The following is a 22,138-nucleotide window of genomic DNA, read 5'->3' on the forward strand; positions in this document are numbered from 1 at the left end:
CCTCCCCCCCCCCCTCCACGAAGAAAATTTCCTAGTTCCTCCTAAATAAACTTACCTAGTAGGTCTGTAAAACCAGTGATAAATTTGGTTTGAAATGATTTTGAGTTTGAAAACTACACACCTAGAAAATATAGTGTAAATTTACGTCTCCTGACCCTGACATATACGAGCATCAAAAATGACTTAGTTTTACGTTTGATTTTAATTTTACATGACGTTTAATTTCGTAAATCATGTAATTTTACTCATCATACAGCGTTTGTTCTGAATGGTAGGAAGTGTAATTTTATGTCATTGCGCATGTAAAGTATATGTTTCATGTAAAATTAAACGGAATACGGTAATGTTCCGTCATTTCGTAAATTACGGTTTGTTGAATTGTGTCATGTTTGCAATTACGTCAACGATAAAATTCAGATTTTGTTGGTGTGTACTTTAAATTTGAAAATAATTTAAATTTTGTTAACAAGTTGAAACTTTTTGGCGGAGTCCGGACCCACCGAACCCTCCTCCTGGATCCGCTGCTGGGTTCAAGTGTTTCAGCTGCGACACATAGCTTCTGAAGTTCGTGGCTGTCGATCCATTGTATGTATGTGCAAATCGTACTGAATATGTGATGGATATTTCCATCATTATATTGAACACAACCAGCCATGGAATCGTACACGAAAAAAAAACAGTCATAAATTCATGAACAAAAGATCACGATTTCGCGAACTGAACATTTTACGAAAATCATGAATAATAAACCTCGAATTCATGAAACCATTTGTGTTTCCAAAAAACTAGTTCGGCCAGATTATATATATGGCGTTACATTAGAATATTTGGTTAGGGTACTGTTATTGTTCCCTGGACATGTTTAGTTTTTATTGTGATTCTAGTTCATGATTTGGGAATATACAGCACACAGTCAAATGATGGTCATGATTTCAAGAGCTTATTCACGATTCTTGTGATTTCTCATCACGTTATTGTGCTATCTTATTCATGAGTTTACTATCTCATTTTTCTGTCAGACTAGCGGGACTAAAATTCATGATTTCAGGATCTTAGTCGCGGTATTTGTAATTTCTATTCACGTTATCGTGATATTTTAGTTATGAGTAAAGTGATTCATGTTCATGATTTCAGGATCTAAGTCACGATTTTTGTAACTGCTGTTCATGTTATCGTAATATTTTAGTCATAAATAGAGTAATTCATATTCATAATTTCAGGATCTTAGACTTGGTTGTGGTAATTTCTGTTCAAGTTATCGTAATGTTTTATTTTAAAACTTACTTCCAAATTTGACACGAGAAGTAATATGACTAACATTCATAATATCAGCAGTTTTCGTAAATTCTTTTCGCCTAATTATGATCTATTACTCTTTGGTTACTTTTGGTTTTTTTTTATTCAGAATAGCGTGACATTATGAACTGAATTATAAAATATAACTGATTCTCAGTGCAGTTTTCGTTTTCTATCCAGACATCACCATTAACCTTATCAAACGAATAACTATGTACGAGGTCCTAATATTTTTTTATATCTAATACTTGTGTCTATTAATATGGTCGCTAGCAGCTGGACATTCCATAAAACAGTGCATGAAACAAAAATGATTCCACGAATTTTGGGAAAGAGTTCACGGGAAAATTTCATTATCATGTTGCATGAAATTGTAAATGATTAGCGATATCATCTATATATCACCAGCACGCAAAATGGATTGTAAATCATGTACTAGGCATCATGAACCAGTTCACGAAAACATGAATAGTATTTAATGATTTCGTGAACTAATTCACAAAAAAGAAGGTGAGTTGTGACTTATACTAGTTATCATGAACCAGTTCACGAATACATGAATTATATTTCATGATTTCGTGAATTATTTCACGAGCACGGATATTGGATCGTGACATATATTAGGAATCATGAACCATTTCCCGAATATATGAAAAATATTTGATGATTTTGTGAACTAATTCACGAGCACGGATATTGGATCGTACCTAATATATTAGAGATCATGAATTAGTTCACGAGAATTAAATGGATTCATGAATACAATTTTAAATTTCGCGAAATAGTTCACGAGAACATATCCAGTTTATTTTAATTTTGTGAACTAAGGCTCCTATATCTATGAAATTCATCATGAGTCAACCTTTGGTTTTATGAATAATGTTCATAAAGTTGTGAATTAGTTCGCGTACTGAAAATCGCATTAGAAATGACTTGGCGGAAACCGTAACTGAAGTTCACAAAACAAAACAAATAGTTCCACTAAATTACGCATTATGCGGACGATACTGAAAGGAAATTGAACATAATTATAAAACACATAATTCTTGTTCATGGTCCTGTTTTCATAACGTAAAAACGTGATTGTTCCAGGATTCATGGCACTTTATTCACAATTTTGCGATCAATTTTTTCCGTGTAGTTAGGATTAATAAGAAAGGCACAATTGCACCGCTAGGTGGTTAAAAAAAAGGTTTTTTTCTATATTTAATTTCAATCTATATGCATCTGAGAATACGCCACAGAAAGGATTTGGGGAAAATCATATTCCTTTGCATGTTTCTAAGAACCGAAAGGTGCCCATCTCCGGACGGTTCTGAGATACTAAGCGCGGCGCACCAAAGGAGCGCATCCAGAAAAAAATTTCGGAGGGGGTCCAAAATTTCGACTTTAAAATGTTCATTGTACAATACGTAATATGTAATACCCTAATTTAATTAAACTCAGTTTTGGTAATCGAATCTGGTTTGCAAAGATTTTGAACTTATAATGAATTTAAAAAAGAAACTTTTTTAAAAATTCTCAAGATGTTAAAAATTTTCGGGGGGGGGGTGGTCCGGACCCCCAAGACCCTCCTCCTGGATCCGCCACTGGCGCACCACGATGGCGCTTGTCTTTGGAAAAATCATTGTTTAAAGAATTCACCGGTCCATTCTTGATGGTTGAGAAGCGTATGAGAACGAGATTACGAAAACTGAAGAAAGAATTAAAAGGTATCGGTGGGAAAGGAAAAGTTGACGGACAAATCAACCGGCGAGCTAACAAAATGTTATAGGCTGGCGATTCGGAGAAACTCAAAATTTGTGGAATATATGCGAAATGCAATCTGGGCTTCTCTCGAACACTGCTCATCATCGAACGAAAATTCCCAACACTCAAAGTGTCAGGCTTAAGTAAAAGGAACTTTAGAAACTTTCGAATATGTCAGGACCTACGAAAGTCTATCATCTAATGATTTATTAGAAAGATGTTTACTAGCTCACACCCATATCATCAATGAGCCCCTGAATAGTAGAATTCATGCCTTAGCGCCATAACACTTGCACAAATTCTGGCAGGCAGGTGGTCAATATTGCGACTTATTTGGCCGTCAATATCTTCAATCAAGGATTTTGATCGATATTACAAGCTATGGAGGTAATGGGAATTACGTTGGGGACTGAAGCCGAAAGTTATGCTACTCGACTCAACGGTGCACGTATCACTCGCTCTAAACTCAAAGTGGGTGTCGCGTCAAAACAGGTCGGAATTCAACAGAGGTAGTAAAAGGTGGACAATCAAGAACATTTTCGTGATGAGGAAGGTGAACTCTATGGCCCCCGTATAGCAGATTATCTAGTAATGTACTACAATCGAGTTACAAACCGTACTTTATTTTTAAACGCGTTTTCCCGAAAGTAGTGTTTTCTAAGCGGTCAAGTAAGACTTTTCATAGAAGTACTGGTCCGATTTCAATAATTTTTTCTCCAATTGTTCAGAAAACATACCGATATGTTTGGTGAAGAGGGATTTGCGAAATGTCATTTTTTTTTCCATTTTTATGGCCCCTAATAGGCCAAAAAATAACGTAAATATTGGAAATTTTCACAAATCGTTACATAACTTTTACAAATTATAAAATATAAAGAAATCCCTCTCGGGAACACATAGCCAACGTAACTATGATTATAAAAAATATGAGTTTTCTGATTACAGATAACCCTATTTAACAAAACTTTATTTAAGCGGGACCCATGCAGCTTCAACGTCAATATCGTCAATAAAGTTTCAAGGTCGCGAGAGATTTTTCTTTTCGTCTTTAAGAGTAAAATTGAAAATTCAAAACATGTATCTTCAAAATAAAAAACCGATTTAATCCACCTAGCAGTGAGATGAGACATTTCTTACACATTTCACTTTTGGATTAGTTTGCAGAACTCACGAGAAGTAGGCACCCAATTAGAGGTGGGATGAAAACAGTTTCTAGTCTTGCACGAATAAAATCTCGAATAAACTGAATAAATTATAGAAATCAACAAAACGACCGAAATAGAAAAGTAAAGCAAAAAATGAAACAATAGGTTTTTAAATTCATAAAATGAGTAGAAAAATTAATGGAAATCGTTATAATTTTGATCCAAATACACGAATCAAATTATTAGGTTATTACATAAAAATTAAGATTATATTTAGAAATAGTTATAAGATTAATAGAATAAATTGACTCATACTAACAAATTGAATGAAATAAAACGAATGACTGATCATGAAATGCATAAAATTAAAGATATGAATAAAATGAATCAGATAAATCTGATAAATCAAATGAATCAAATGAATCAAATGAATCAAATGAATCAAATGAATTAAATGAATCAAATGAATCAAAAGAATCAAATTAATCAAATGAATTAAATGAATCAAATGAACCAAATGAATCAAATGAATCAAATGAATCAAATGAATCAAATGAATTAAATCAATCAAATAAATCAAATAAATCAAATAAATCAAATGATTCAAATGATTCAAATGAATCAAATGAATCAAATGAATCAAATGAATCAAATGAATCAAATGAATCAAATGAATCAAATGAATCAAATGAATCAAATGAATCAAATGAATCAACTGAATCAAATGAATCAAATGGATCAAATGAATCAAATGGATCAAATGAATTAAATCAATCAAATAAATCAAATAAATCAAATTAATCAAATGAATCAAATGAATCAAATGAATCAAATGAATCAAATGAATCAAATGAATCAAATGAATCAAATGAATCAAATGAATCAAATGAATCAAATGAATCAAATGAATCAAATGAATCAAATGAATCAAATGAATCAAATGAATCAAATGAATCAAATGAATCAAATGAATCAAATGAATCAAATGAATCAAATGAATCAAATGAATCAAATGAATCAAATGAATCAAATGAATCAAATGAATCAAATGAATCAAATGAATCAAATGAATCAAATGAATCAAATGAATCAAGGGAATCAAATGAATCAAATGAATCAAATGAATCAAATGAATCAATTGAATCAAATGAATCAAATTAATCAAATGAATCAAATGAATCAAATGAATCAAAAGAATCAAATGAATCAAATGAACCAAATGAATCAAATGAACCAAATGAATCAAATGAATCAAATGAATTAAATCAATCAAATAAATCAAATAAATCAAATGATTCAAATGATTCAAATGATTCAAATGATTCAAATGAATCAAATGAATCAAATGAATCAAATGAATCAAATGAATCAAATGAATCAAATGAATCAAATGAATCAAATGAATCAAATGAATCAAATGAATCAAATGAATCAAATGAATCAAATGAATCAAATGAATCAAATGAATCAAATGAATCAAATGAATCAAATGAATCAAATGAATCAAATGAATCAAATGGATCAAATGAATCAAATGGATCAAATGTATCAAATGAATTAAATCAATCAAATAAATCAAATAAATCAAATGAATCAAATGAATCAAATGAATCAAATGAATCAAATGAATCAAATGGATCAAATGAATCAAATGAATCAAATGAATCAAATGAATCAAATGAATCAAATGAATAAAATGAATCAAATGTATCAAATGAATCAAATGAATCAAATGAATCAAGGGAATCAAATGAATCAAATGAATCAAATGAATCAAATGAATCAAATGAATCAAATGAATCATGAATGAATCAAATGAATCAAATGAATCAAATGAATCAAATTAATCAAATGAATCAAATGAATCAAATGAATCAAATGAATCAAATGAATCAAAGGAGTCAAATGAATCAAATGAATCAAATAAATCAAATAAATCACATGAATCACATGAATCACATGAATCAAATGAATTAAATGAATTAAATGAATCAAATTGATTTAATTCATCCAGTGAATACAATGAATCAAATTAATGAAGTGGATCAAATGAATTAAAAGAATGGATGAACAAATGGACTTTCTGGGATTTCAATCTTTTTTTGGTTTTATTCTTTTTGTTTTCATGCTTCTTTACTTGACGAATTCAAAGTTTACTTTTTGGTCACATATTCCCGAAAAAAGATTTATGTGCAGAACAGAATTTACTGGTCCAGTATTTTAACGCGCAATTGAATATAGTAAAGTGAGACAAGGTCACATGTGCTTTCAAGCCCCTTGAACAGAGAACGACAGAGGGAGAATGCGATTCGTGAATGAGACAGGTAGATATTTCAAAGTTTTTATTTGCATTGAAGTAAATAGTGTGAAATGTCTAGGCTATGTCGATTGCATAAAAGCCGTGTTTGTATTGTTTCGTTCGGAATTCTTGTGCAGAAAATATGGATAAATAAGTCCTATACAGACCAATATTGTGAAAAAGAAATGGTTCAAACTACTCAGTACATCCAAATATGGACGACGATAAGTTAGAAGACACATTGTAGTTGCATCCCCCATCGAGAGTGGGTACTTTGAGGACTTCTTTTCCTGGATCTAATTTGTGGATATTTCTGGTCTTTGATCCGTTATTTTTCATGAAAGTTCGTACCAATACAACGAATGTGCAGCTGATACAACTCATGGTTCATTCGCCTGCGCAACGTTCCGTCTTCCATCTGCACGCCACCATAGATGGTACGCAACACTTTTCGTTCGAAAACTCCAAGGGCGCGTTGGTCCTCCACGAGCATAGTCCAGGTCTCGTGGCCGTAGAGGACCACCGATCTAATCAGCGTCTTGAAGATAATCAACTTCGTGCGGCGGCGAATTTTGTTCGACCGGAGCGTCCTTTGGAGTCCAAAGTAGGCACGATTTCCTGCTATGATCCGTCTCTGAATTTCTCTGCTGTTATCATTGTCGTCGGTTACCAGTGAGCCCAAATACATTAATTCGTCGACCATCTCGATTTCGTCACCGTCAATCCGAACTCGGGTGGGAGGTTCACATTGTCGTCTCTAGAACCTCTTCCTCTCATGTATTTTGTCTTCGAAATCCTGGCTTCAGCTTTCAGTCTTTGAGCATATATTTCATTCAAAATTCAATAGAGATACGAATAGTTTAAATATCGCACGTGGAAAGTCTCTTTTGATAATTTCCATCGTCAAACTTTCATATTACCCAGTTAAGCCAAATATTTTTCTGATATAGTCATGAATTTCCTTAATTATAGTGTAGATACAGGCTTTGAATACAATTGAATTAAAGTTGAGTTGACGTAGCAGCAGACAAAAAATAGTTTTGTTTTCTCAAACCTTCGCAATTACAATTAATAAATATTTCAGATTGGCAGAAGATCTTATCACACAACTTAGAAATGCATACAGAAATAGCTAGATAGATGCGATAGAAGAGAGAAAGAGAGAGAGAGAGAGAGAGAGAGAGAGAGAGAGAGAGAGAGCGAGATGGGGGGCGTGTGAGGAATGGCAAATGATGGTTAATGCAGTGACATTATTTTTATAGGTATATTATTATGATATATTGATTCCTTTCATTCTTGTCATAATTAATGTGAGTAGTGACTTTTGTGCCATAACTAGTATAACCTAAATCTTGGAAAAGAGCTAAATTTTCGCTAGATTTTTGGGCTTCAAACATACAGTTGCTTTTGGTGACGCCACGAGTATAATTATATGAGAAATCTTTTATCTCACTACTAGGTGAACTACTTGTTGATCTGTGTATTGATATAACATCCAATATTTTCCTCATGATTGAACGCAATGCCTAATCCAAGGGATAAATACTAGAACTCACTGTTTCTTTATCAACACATTATTTTGTCTTTGAAGTGAACTTATATATTGATTTTTGAGAAATAGTTCATTTATTATAAAGGTAATTCACAAAATGTTCTCAACATCGAATTCCTTGAATCACGTAGATGTGTTTTCATACCCTGATATTCAAAATCGGTTTAGTTTTACCCTAAAAAACACCAGTAAAGCAATACTCTGTATGAAACAATCTCATTTTTAATTAGTGGAAATTGGTAAGCGAGGACTAAAAATACAAAATGTCTAATATCTCCGCCGCTCGTGCACGCATTTAGACAATCTATAGCTTGTTAGAAAGGTATTTTTACAAGCTTTCTATTTATGTGCGGTTTGTGGGACATTATTGCATTGTTCAAAAGTTATTTGCAAAAAACCTGCTGTGTTTTGACAAAATCGCCCATATCTCAGAAAGTAAACAACATATCGAAAATCAAAAATAATAGTGTCAAATGGCAACGTTAGGCCTTTCATTTGAAACTAATTTCAGTAAGATCGGTTCAGCCATTGCTGAGATAATTACATGCCATTTTGTACATACATACATACACACATACACACACACACACACACACACACACATACAGACATTGTCTCAATTTGTCGAGCTGAGTCGATTGGTATATGAGACTCGGCCCTCCGGGCCTCGGAAAAAGTTGTCAAAGTTTGAGCGAATCCTATACATTTCTTTTGTAAGAAATGTAAAAAGTTTCAATATCCATTGAGTAGATGCTTTACAATTTATTCCCAAAAAAGTGCTCAATTTTAGGCCTCGCGAGTAGAAGACCTCCTAAACCAACTAGCCATGATATCCAGAAATACTCAAAATAAGAAAACAGCAATCTAATCTGTACTATTTCATTCTTCTCTTTCAGCCCTTCGCAGTACTGCATCCACCTGTTGCTGAGCGAAAGTTCGCAGCTTACGTTTCTCGAAACGCTGGACAGTGCGCTTCAGCTTCTAAGCGGCCATCTCAAGTTCGGTTCGATCTACGTGTCCGGTTCGTACGATCCAGCCGATAACAAGCACCCACCGAAGGAGCTGATTCGCAACCTGAACGTGCACATCAAGTATCTCAACAATGAAACAATCAAAAACTTTGTCGGCACTGACAACCTGCCGATTCGATGTTGCGGTTTCTATGTGCACGATCAGCGTGAATGGATTGACTTCTTCCGTACGCTGGAACCGCTGCAAATGCAGTGCATAGAAACCGGTCGCCGGCTGGTTACCGTACTGAACGATATTCGCAACCTGGAGACGCAGGGATCGGTACCAACGCGGAGACAACTGCACTCACAGCACCGTGCCCTCAGCCGAGCTCTGATGGATTCCGAACTGCAGAGTCTCCGCCGTAAAGGACCAAATACCATACAACGACTTCAGGACAAACTAACCGTTATCAACAACAAACAAACGCTTAATCAAACCAAAAATTTAGTTAAAATGTGTAGTCTAGATAGTAGCAATCGCCTCGTGGGCAATAGTTTTAACGGAAACCACCACCACAACCACCATCAGCTGGTGCTGCAGCAGCAGCAACAGCAGCAGCAGCATCAGCAAAACGTCACCAACGTCAGTGGCGGTGCCGAAAAGGACCTCATAAATGCTCGCCTTTGCGAGGTGATCACCATCTACCAGGAGGTCGACAGGGCAGCCCGCAAACTGGAACAGCTGACCGAACAAAGGAGAGAAAGACTAAGAGAAATGACGCGACAGCGCGCACTGGATGACGAGATCAATGAGGTAATGATGCGTGTTAGGTGTTCAATTTTTCACGGTTAAATTTCACTTTCCGTTGCTGCCACAACTGATTGCTATATAGCAGCAGCGGGAACAACAGCAGAGGTTGCATCAAAAGTGTTAAATTTTCACTTGATTACCAATTTGGGCATAAGTCAGACATTTTGGGAAAGTGTTGAGCGACGGGTCTATTTGATCAGCGCTCTAAGCTCTTCCGTGGTATCGACAGCGATATCGAAGTCGTTGACTTGAGAAGTTACTTGACGGGAAAAGTGTTTCATAATCTGATGCTGTTCAACTATAAGTTTTTATCGAGATTTTAGGCACATTCAATTCAATGATTGCGCGATTAAGCTCTCTGCCTCTGAATATTACAAAACTAGAATCACAAATTTGTTCTTCCGTAAAATATCGATCGAGCATTCCGATCCATATGAATCATTTTTTTTTTGCCAAACGAAAATATTTCAATTTAAAAACAGTTTGTAGCACTAAATTAGTGTGGAAATTAAATTATTTCGCGCACTATTTGAGACATCTGGTGCAACCTAACGGGAGTCATTTTCGATCACCAGAGTAGTAGCTCAAAGCTAAAAATTGCTCATAGCGAATGCAATCAAATGAGCGACACCTTTTTGATATCGCACTCGGCAGCGAAATGCAACTTGAATTTGAATAACTAAGGGCCGATCTCTTTACTCTCGCTTAACTTTAAACCGGTTTAAAAATTAAGCGAGAGTGAACAGTAAATTTTCGTGAGACTCATAATAATTTGGGTTTTCTTGGAGACTGAACTGAATTGATTTTTTATCCAAACTGCTGGAACTGATTCAGTTTCAGACTCAATCATAAACGACGTAAGATTTTTCAAATTCACTTTTGGTCACAAATATTCATTTAATTTTCGCCAAAAAAATGTTTGAGAAAATATGCTAGTGTCACAGTGATAAATAATGTTTTAGTATCAATAAATACAGGTAAGTATTGACCATGACAGAAAGAACATGTACAAATCTTTGGTAGCGGTCAATTCAGAATTTTATCAAAAGCAGCGTCTGCAGTGTTTAGCCATTTTGTCAGAATATTTTCTATTAGCTTTCAACAAGCGGATCGTCATCTAGTATGAAATAACTTTATTATAGAAGTTGAAAACGCTAATTTTAGAAAAAAAAAAATCAACAACCGTTACTGTATCAAATGTAATTTTATTAACAAACTACGTTATAAAACATGTTCAGAAATCAGTATATATAGACTCGATTGGTGCATTCCTTATGTTATTTGGTGATTTCTGCCTTGCCATATAGCTCAATCATTTTCCCGAAGAAAAGTGAAAGAATAAGGCATGAAACATGGCAGTGAACAGCCTAAATTCTTCCCTCCCGAATGAAAAATTAACCCTACTGATAAAGCCAATAGCTCTTTAGCACTTTTGAGTTTTAGCTCCGCGTAGGTTCTTCTATGAATGGAGAACCATCATAAGGGAAATTTGTACGCTACAAAAGATTTTTCTACATTACACCACTTAAATTTTTTTTAATCAAAAAATATCTTCAATAACAGTGAAAATAACGGAAAAAATATTTGCCTGGAGCTAGCTTTTTTCCCCGAGCATCTGTTATTTTTTTTGTAAATGGTTTTGCGATGGATCTTGAAATATTCTCACGCTGCCCTTTCTGCCATTCCACAACGAATTTCTATAATACATTTTTCAAAACTTTCTGCAACTTATCAAATTGCATCGAACTGCAATTTATAGATTACGGCTCCTCTTCAAAACTGTCTACAGGCTTATGTAAATCTGCTTTGATTTATAATCAAATTTCAAAGGAAGAGTAAATTTAAGAAACAATATGGTCAAGGTTCCGAAAAAGACAACCATAGACGAACTGATTTTTCCCTATGTATATATCTTCTATTATAAAACAATATGAATGACGAACCCATAACAATTTTCCATGCCGATCATTTATTAAAACTTTTTCATGATTCTGTTCAACCTAAAAATTATTAAAAGACCATAATGAAATGAAAATATAAAAAATTAAAGGGTTGTGTACAGGACACGACCACGGTGACATTAAAAATATAGCATTTTTATCTATCACACATATCGACACACGTTCTTGTTCACTCGCCTGTTTTCATATGTTATGTTACAATTTGCTATATACCCTCCCCATTAAAACATAATTTATTGAAGGTCTTTTAACGGTAATCTATTAATTAATCAAGTATCTCACTAGGTGATTGGCATTATTTGGCTGATCCATCTAGTAAAAATAGGCTGGTCTGTCCAGAAAATATATTCAAAAGAAAAGTTCCATATTGAGAGCTGTGATAAGGAAACCCACGCCCGCCAACGGAAATATACAGATTCTCCATAAAATATGAAATTTCATTTTCCATTTAAATTTTCAATAATGTACTAATGAACTTAAGTAAACAATCTTAAGTGTAAGTATTTCTTGATCGATTAGTGGTGAAAAATTAAATTATTTGATAAATTACATTGTTATGCAACGTTCGCACTACCAGTTAAAACGGGTTTTAATGCTATCTTGGTGACATTTTTCTTGTTGCTAATTATTAAAACGTGTTATAACTCTGTAGTGTAAACATTGTATTATTAAACCAATTCTGCAACGTTTTATGTTATATAGGTGTTTTATGTGGTAATAGGACTGACATAATTATATCTTCAGTACAGCGGTTTGTTTCATAATTTAAAACAGATTTATTTTAAAATTTAAATTAGTATACCCAACCGTATTTGTTGTATACCTTAAAACGCAATTAGAACTGTGTTTTAAATGCATAGGGTAGGACAGATATTCTGACTGGTTAAACTGGGAAAACAATTTTAAGTCCAGTAACGCTTAAGACATGGCTTGAATTTGAATTGAAAAAGAACACCCGCTTCAACTGCTGCTGGGACGGTAAGTTCTGTTTTAAAATTTTCCGTTGTGTGCAGTACGAAACAAAAGTGTTTGAAATTAGAAAACAAAAAGTTCTGCTGGGAATGTGATTGTTTCCGATGCAATTACACTCAGATTTTTCAGGCAGGGGATACAGGCCGTGTAAATGAAAACCGCGTAAATTTAAAAAAAACGCGTTAATGAAAACCGCGTAAATTTCAAAATCCGCGTAAAAAACCTGAGTGTACTCTCCTATATAAAATACTACGCTGCTGAACAGTGCAATAACTACAGAAGCACGTTGTCAGATGCCTTACTGATAAAAAACATATAACCGAAATATAAAACATGAAAACCAATTGGCTCTTTACCCTACGCAGCTACAAAGCGCCGTAAACATGGATTAACAAGTTACAACGCACACGCATGCATAAAAATAAATATATTTTTTTCAAACGCAACACTCTTAAGCAGCACACACCGTATTGAATTAAATTCAAACCACCCCGCCCACCCACTTTGGAAATCATTCTGTGACACCGCGCTGGTAGCCGAAAAATCCGCACACGGCCACCGCTGCCGAAAATGCATAGCGTCTACCGCTTATTGTAATGCCCAGACGCTGCAGCCATGATCTTACCCGTTCGACATAAGAACAAAAACTGATTCAAACGGGTACGCGTCACCTCTATTTATAAACTAATATGGTATATGGTTTAGTCACTTAGGTGCGAGTGTGTGCAAATGCCAACGTTACCGAAAATCGATAGCACTTATTGCATCGCCCGGAGACGACGTTGCTCGTGAGGGATAAGAGCAACAACTGATTTAAACGGACATGCGTTGCTTCTATTTATGACTTTTCGTGTTTCATTGAGCAACTAAGCTGCCCTCTTTTGACGGCTGTGTCTGAGAAATCTGCCTCACGAATGGTATTTTTCCCGTTTTTTGTGAACTTTTTAATTTTACCAATTTCCAAAAGTCTACTTTTATTGGGGAGATATTAAATTATTACCAATATTTTAGTTAGGTGTTTCTGAATCGGTTGGTGTATGAATGATTAAAATCCATCTAGTAATATCGGAGTTATAAGCGTGCAAACCTTACATAGTTTCGTTACATGGGAGATAGTTTAGATTTTAGAATGACACCTAGCCCCAGATAGTGGAGTAAGACATTTTTAATGTCAATAAAATCTATAAATCTAAAATTCTCTCGCTCTAAAATTTTAGATGGAAATGTAATAATGCTTATTTTTAATTGTGAAGTAATGGAAAACAAATAACATGTAACGGGACAGACTTTGAAACAGTTTTTCTGACCACGCCAACAGTTTGTACAGAATTTCTAATCGATACTTTTTTTCAATTTGGGTCTATTTGCCCAAACAATTTTGTGAGAATCCTGAGATACGCCATTTTATGCAAAAAAAAACTCGCATTTTCTCATATAAAAATCCACTTTTATTGGCCAAAATTAAGAAAATCTTCAAACGGTCATTAAAAACGACCCTGATCTGCTAGAAGCAAACTAAAAACGTAGTTTTTCATCATTTCTCGTCTAATTTACGAAAAATTATGTTTAAACTCAGAATACTCAAGCTGGTGTTTAGTGTTGTGCGCTTGCGATTTTATATGGGAAATTGCGATTTTTTCTTATTTTTGTTATCTCAAGATTAGCTCAAATTATATTGAGATTATAAGTGTTTTTTATATAAAAATGTCTGAGGAACACGATGGCATTAGAATTTTCTAAATTAAAATATATGTATTGAGAGCAAATTCAACTTTTAATATTTAACTAAAAAAACGCATAGTTGGCAGCACTGCCTCGAAAAATTAATGTTTTTTCTAGACTCCTTGAACAATTTTCTTCAAAACCCATCTTGCGGTTTGAAATAGAACCGGAGATATGATCAAAGGATCAAGGGTTTTGGCAATTTGTCAAAACGGGGGATGCTCTCATGGCCCGAGGGGTGGTTCGATTGACACTAAAATTTGGCCCTAGATGAACAATTCCTCCAAATTACACGTGCCTTGATCACTTCGCGTGGAATAACCAATATGATACTAAATATCATTTAAAAAAAATGCTCTTAAGAAAAAGTATTCTAAAATATTTTGATTTTCTTTCAACAAAAATATTAGGCCTTTTTCATAAGTTATCCACAACTATCAAACATAAAAAAATTCTACTGTATCGATTTTGTTGGCTATTTTCGGCAAATTTGAGACTAAGAGAAACGAAAGCAATGAAATTGAAAGACGGATAGGTATTCTAGAGCGAATCAGTTATAAACTTAGAACGGAAAACTAGGACTAGGCAGGCTCATATGGACATGATCGAAAGGAAATGTGAAGAATTATTTGCCTTCTGCTAAGTAGGAGTTGGGCGTTGTACCCAAGTCTACCGCATGGTTTTTTTTTTTATTTCGATTATAGAGGTTTTAACCGTAAGGTCATTCGCCTCTTCGGGTTAGAAAAATCTCTTATGAAAAATTTCTAACCCTATGTGCGGGATCGGGACTCGAACCCAGGTGCGCTGCGTACAAGGCAATCGATTTACCAATACACTACGCCCACCCCTCTACCGCATGGTCTATGGTAGATCATAACTCATCATCATGTTAAAACATGACTTGTGTGCTCACCTTTTTCGTACCTTGTGAGGCTTACTTTTGTGCTCACCCCTAACATACCATGTGAGGCTGACTTGGATGCTCACCCTTCACTCCTCTGCCACGCCACGAGGTATCAATAGCGAAGTCCCAACATACTACGATACTACGACCCTCCTATCTTGGCATGAGGCAGTCCATATATACGCCTGTTCACTCACTTATCTGCCTTGCTTCGGAGTGGCTGGCTTTACCCCTTACGCGGTTGCCAGTCGCTGCGCCAAGCCTACCTCAGCATGAACAGACCATTCACTCACTTTTTCGCGCTCGGCCCTTTCCGCTCCAACTAACCAATCACTAGTTAGTCGTGCCCGTCATCTGTTGCTCGGTGCACCAGATTCTCTGTAGCCTGCAGGCAATCTGAGTGGTTGCAGTCGAGACTGTGTTTCACTTCTCCAACGCTTGACACATCCGCTGAATAAGGGTATCAGCGATTGTGTCCCAGCCACAGACGACAAGTATTGCTCTCCTTTCGACGTCGAAGCGAGGGCATACAAACAGTATGTGTTCGGCAGTTTCGTCAACCTCTGGGAAGTCAGGGCATACGGAGACCTCCGTGTGCCCGAACCTGTGGTGGTACTGTCGGAAGCAGCCATGGCCTGACAGAAATTTTGTCAGATGCAAGTGAGCTTCCCCATGGGGTCTACCCACCCAGCTAGATATGCTAAGTAGCAGCCGGTGGGTCCACCTACCTTTCGGGGAGTTATCCCACTCACGCTTCCATCTGGCGACCGAGGTCACCCTGGTGCGCTCGCGGACTCCTCTAATGCCACGCAGCTCAAAGCACTCCTCATCTTCCCGTATGACCAGCCCGAATGGCATCATGCTCGCTATCACGCAGGATGCATCGTGTGATACCGTGCGGTAAGCAAATATCACTCTGAGGCACATCATGCGGTAGGTGCTCTCCAGTTTCTGCAGGTAACTGGTTCCCCTCAGTGCTCTTGACCATGACGGGCCGCCATACCTGAGGATAGATAGCTGTTGGACATCATCCTCGGTAGAGCCGCAACAGCAGTCGACGCTCTCATGCATGTATAGTCGACATGGCTGCCGAAGGTCAGCTTGTCGTCTATAATGACTCAGAGAGACTTCAGACTCCACTGTGAGGTGATCACGACTTCTCCATGGATAACTGCATGTTATGCCGACTTGCGGTTGTTGACGATAACTACCTCCGTCTTATGCTAAGCGAGCTCCAGGCCTCTCGCGCTCATCCATTCCTCCACCGTGTTGATCGCGTGTTCTACAGTTAGTTCTACCTCAGGGATTGACTCCCCATAGACCTCCAAGGTTACGTCATCGGCAAAGCCGACGATCTTGGCCCAAGGAGGGAACTTCAGTCTCAGAACCACGTCATACATGAAGTTCCATAGCACCGGGCCTAGGATCGAGACCCACTGGTAGACTAAGCCGGTGTAACGAGAGCGCGATGGCATCCCAGCTTGCGCTGTTGAATGCGTTCTTCACGTCAAGTGTCACTAACGCACAGTATCGAATGTCTCGCCTTTTTCGTTGGATCGCTATCTCGGCAGTCTTTATCACTGAGTTGATAGCGTCCACCGTGGACTTACCCTTCCGAAAGCCAAACTGGTTGCTTGACAGGCCGTTCGTACCTTCTGTGTACGGGGTTAGCCTGTTAAGGATTATTCTCTCCAGCAATTTGCCAGTCGTGTCGATCGGACAGATTGGTCTGTTCGTCGATTGGTCGCCTGGCGGCTTCCCGGGCTTCACACTGGGATTTCTGCCTTTTCCATCTATCGGGGAAGCGGCACTCGTCAAGCCATCGCTGCATAGCTAGCCTGAACATGTTCGGGTTCGCTATGATCGCTGCCTTCAGAGTGCTCTTTGGCACTCCATCTGGCTCTGGAGCTTTGTTCGTTGCTAGGGAATTAGCAACTGCGAGTAGTTCTTCATTCGTTATCGGAGCCACCATTTCGGCATCACCCACAATGTCTTGCGGTACAGGTGGCCAGGGGTTTGTGGCTCGAGACGGGAAGAGTACTTCCATAATCCTCGCCAACCGGTCCGGAGAACGCTCGGGGGGTGGAGAGCCCCCATTTGGTCTTCGCCATCACGATTCTGTAGGCGTCACCCCACGGATTCGCGTTGGCACTCTCGTACAGGTTGTCGAAACACTCTCTCTTGCTGCTTTTAATGGCCTTGTTAAGGGCCAATTTCGCAGCTCGAAACACTTCACGGCGAGAGAACCTCTTGCATCCTCGGTGCGGGCTCGTTGCATCCTACGTCTAGCTCTGAGTCAGGCTGATCGTAGGGCTGCAATCTCGGCACTCCACCAGTATACCGGGCGTCTGCCGTTTCTTGGCAGGGTTTTTCTCGGTATAGTGGCGTCGCACGCGCGTAATAAGACGGCTACCAGCGCATCCCCGTTTAGACTGTCGGTGTTGGCCTCCAGTCCCAGGGTCGCGGTGAAAGCTTCGATGTCGAAGTGATTGGACTCGCGACACCATAGTTGATCCTAAAGCGAATTGCTAAGTGATCACTATGGGTGTAGCCCTCGTCTACCCTCCATTCCATGCCTGGAACCAGACCTGGGCTGGCAAACGTTATGTCAATCCATGACTCCACCCCATTTCTACGGAATGTGCTAGCGGAGCCATTATTGGCTAACACAGCGTCGAGTTTCGCAAGCGCCTCCAGTAGCGCTATTTGCACAGCGGCTGCCCCACTATGACTACCGGTTTCCGGTCCACTAGGTCGGAAGAGAGCCTGTCGATCATCTGGTTCAACTGTTCTATAGGCCACCTTGGTGGAGCATAGCAGCTACAATAGAACACACCATTGATCTTGGCCCTCGGCCGAGGGGTGTATTACCTCTTGAACCGGGAACCGTCCCGTTGTACAGATTGCTGCCATCCCAGACCCGTCCAACATCCAATTGCCGTTATCGGCAGAGACGTTGTACGGGTCAGATAGGAGGACGACATCTGTCCTCGACTCCGAGACCGACTGCCACAACACCTACTGGGCAGCTGCACAGTGGTTAAGATTAATCTGTGTGACGTTCACGACTTCCTCTTGCTGGCTTCACCGAAGGGACACGAAGGTCCACCCATTGTAACCATGCTTGGTTACGGGCTTGCTTTTTAGCGGTGCAGATAAAGCATTTAATGCTCCTTAGTGCAGTCCCGCTCTTTAGGACCCTCCTCGCCGGAGCGACGACATAATTTGCTCCTATCTAGTCCCTTGCATTCGTACGACTTGTGGCCGGATTCTAGGCACCGATAGCACCTATCCACTGAAGGCTGCTGGGGTATGCTTACTGGGCATACTGACCAGCTGATCTTCAGTTTCCCTTTCTCGGTAACCTTTTTAGATTCCGCAGTCAGCAGCCTGAAGTAGGCTACTTGCGTGCCAGAGAATCCCGCTCTTAAGCGCACAGAGGCCCGCTCGATCACTGCGCTCCACTGGTGTGTGACGGCAGAGACGACATCGTCTGCGGTCGTGAAGTCGTCCAGTTGCTTGCACTGGAGAGCCACTTCCGCACCTAGTGATCTCACCTGGGCGCTTTCACCCAGGACCTCTTGGGCCAAGGTTTTGTTCGCCGCACTAGATTGTGCGTGTCGCTTCAGCACCAATAGCATTTCACCGGTCTTGGTGCGTTTCACGCTGCACACGTCCTGCCCGAGGGCCGAGAGGCTTTCGGCCGCCCGAATTGACTTAAGGACGTCGGCATATTTGCTCTTGTCGGTTTTTACCAACAAGGCCTCGCCTCTGTCCTTGGCCTTCTTTGCGGGTCGAGCTGCGTTCGACATCTGCTTCCCCTTACTGACCAACTTCCAGGGGTTTTCGACCGCCTGTCCCGGTTGTGCCGGATTGCTGGTGTGTGTATGTGAAAAAAATGTGACCTCTGTTTCTCAGAGATGGCTGGACCGATTTGCACAAATAAAATAAAGTGATCAAATAAAAGGTACAACCTTTCCATCGGCTGCTATTAAATTTTTTATTGATTGGACTTCCGGTTCCGGAGCTACGGATTGAAGAGTGCGACCACGCAGCAAATTCCCATATAAACTGAAATGAAAAATTCTCAAAGGGGGGAGTAAGGGTAAATTTCAAAATCGAATTTGCATTTTTGATGCCAAATGACGTTGAGATTTAATGAAATCTCGAAAAAAAATTTTGACGAATATTTACTTTTTTGGACTTTGGCATATTTTTGCTTTCTCATATAGAAAGGTTATGCAATCACTCTAAAAATCGTCAACCTAATCCCGGCCAAAATTTTTTTGGCTTGTAAAGGCTAGGATAAAGATGTAAAGATAGGAGTATGCAATGAGGGATTGCTACTTTAAAATTAAAACTAGTTTAAAAGTTCTTAACAAGTTCAAAATTTTCGGCAGGGTCCGGACCCCCCGGATCCTTATGCTTGATCCGCCGCTGGTTTCAAGCGATATTTCAGTGTCGACACATAGTATCTAAAGATTTTGGCTGCCGATCCACTGTATGTATGTGCAAATCGTACTGAATATGTAATATACATTTCCATCATTGTATTGAACATAACCAGCCATGGAATCGTAGTTTGGACAAATGAAAAAGGCACAATTGCACCACTAGGTAGATTAAAACAGTTTTTTTTTAAATTGCCACCAGTTAGCAAATAATCAAAAATGCAGGAAAAAATTATAACACAAATAGTTGCATTCCATTGCCCGGGGAATTTTACATAATCTCTAACCTCTTATCTATTAATTTGATAAGCCTTATACACGTTTCCAGGAGAATTTAAGTTCCTATGTTTTTGTATAGCATGCATGCAGTGCAAACGAACTTTTGGAAAGACCTGGGGCATCAAACCCAAATACATCTATTAAGGCCATCGTAACTCGCGCCGCAAAACAGTAGGAAAAAGTTAGTTTTTCGAGAAAATAGACGATAAAATTAACTAAAATCCCAAAACAAAAAACATACGTCCCTGCAGAATTTATTCAGCTATCATCTGGTTAAAATTTTCCGTGAAAATTCTCCCGATTTTCCGAATGCATTACCTTAGACCGGAAAAACTTTTGCCTTTTTTGCATTTCCACGCTAATATCTTCGAAAATAAAGCGATGACATACTCTTTTTAGTATTTCAGTGTGTTTCTATTTCTCTAAAGCACACATTGGAACTTTAGTTTGATGGAATTTTCCGACTTTTCCATGAAAATTTTACGATTTTCCTAATTTTATTCATAACCTATCTATGCATTGTGCATACGCTCTAATTGATTCAAAAAATATACTGGAGCATTCTACGTAATATTTACATCTAATGTATATTCAGTTTTCACGAAAAGTCTAAGATTTTCATTGGGAAATTCCATATTTTCCATCGATTGCATATCAAATCGTAAACTCCGCGGATGCTTGTTTGTATGCGTATACATGAACCGGCAGTAGATGGAAAACACAAATAATAAACGTTAGTAGGCGTTTGCGTTAGTTTCACAAGTTGCAGCATTTCAGGGATTACATCTTGACTACGATGTTGCGAACAATGAATAACAAATATTTGTTTTCCATTCAAATATCGGTACTTAGTTGATTGTAACATTAATTTCAACATAATTACTGAATTGTGCTGTGCTTTTCATAAATAACATTAGTTTTTTTTCTGAGCTAGAATATGGTTTTGATATTTATGTACAATTGATGAAATTTTTGAAGACAACGTCCTAAACATGAACAAAACTAATTGAAAGAGATCAAATGTGACGTTGTAAAACATTATACTAACATGATAGCATATTTCGACTGGCTAAAAATCCCCTTTAGGAATCCGGAAGAAAATCGTGTGAGTCAGTGAGCTAATTTCATATGCAAGTGATCTACCCAAATTTTCCAAATCTATCATATAAATCACACATTATGAGAAATTCCAGCATCGTCAAAGAGTTGTGAGTTGGTGTGATATTGCGGACATTGATAAAAAAAAACATGTTCATAATTTATTTCACTTTTTGGAAATCAACCAGAATAGGTTGGCAAAGCTGTATTATTGTGCAATATGATGCCACACTATGCCACCATTTTCTTCTGATACAGAACTCCTATCCCTCACCTTCCCGCGATGTCAGTTCCTACATTTTGACAGCGGTTGGGGTTGGAGCCTGACTCAGATTTGTTTCGGATGGAAGCGGCATTAGTGACCACGGTGGGATTTGTGGTCGTATGCTGACAGGGAATGGGAGCAAACGACGCGCGCGGTCTACCCAAGCTAAACTAAGCTAAGCTTTTTGGAAATCAACCACAATAGTTTCTAATGTACACTCGCTAGCCAATAAATAATATAAAACGTTTTTCAGTAAGCATTGCCGTCCTGAGCATAACCAATCAATAGATATTATAAATATTTAGAGGAACTAAGCACGGCGAAGACTGACTATTCATATAACCATTAGATCTTCAATGTCCCAACAATGCTATGTGGCGGTGACACTATACCGACGACCCATAGTGAATTATACTGCCAACGATCGCACATTTGTCCCATTTTCTATGGAATTCTTATCTTTATGGGAGTGATTTGCGATCATGGTTAGTATATGTGTATATAAAATCTATTCTGCTCTACCTAAGTATCAGTGATTTGTAAGTTATGCTACGTAGATTCGCCAACTTTGTTTGAAAAAAGCCATACGATTTTTTTACTGATAGCGTATAAGTACAATACTTCGCATAAAAGGTACCATTTGATATAGCAATTAGATATGTATATGTATTTCAACCTGTG

The 22,138-nt window shown here is 38.0% G+C and overlaps 1 protein-coding gene across 1 annotated transcript in view; it reads left to right on the top strand.

Annotated features, from left to right (window-relative positions):
• LOC131693672 (uncharacterized) overlaps positions 1 to 22,138 on the top strand; it is a 123,538-nt gene that overhangs the window by 79,915 nt on the left and 21,485 nt on the right. The window contains exon 4 of the mRNA XM_058981711.1: positions 8,938 to 9,808. Coding sequence (XP_058837694.1) covers positions 8,938 to 9,808 — 871 coding nt within the window. The remainder of the gene's footprint in view (positions 1 to 8,937; positions 9,809 to 22,138) is intronic.

This window comes from Topomyia yanbarensis, chromosome 3 (assembly GCF_030247195.1).
Source record: "Topomyia yanbarensis strain Yona2022 chromosome 3, ASM3024719v1, whole genome shotgun sequence".
Lineage (NCBI taxonomy): Eukaryota > Metazoa > Arthropoda > Insecta > Diptera > Culicidae > Topomyia > Topomyia yanbarensis.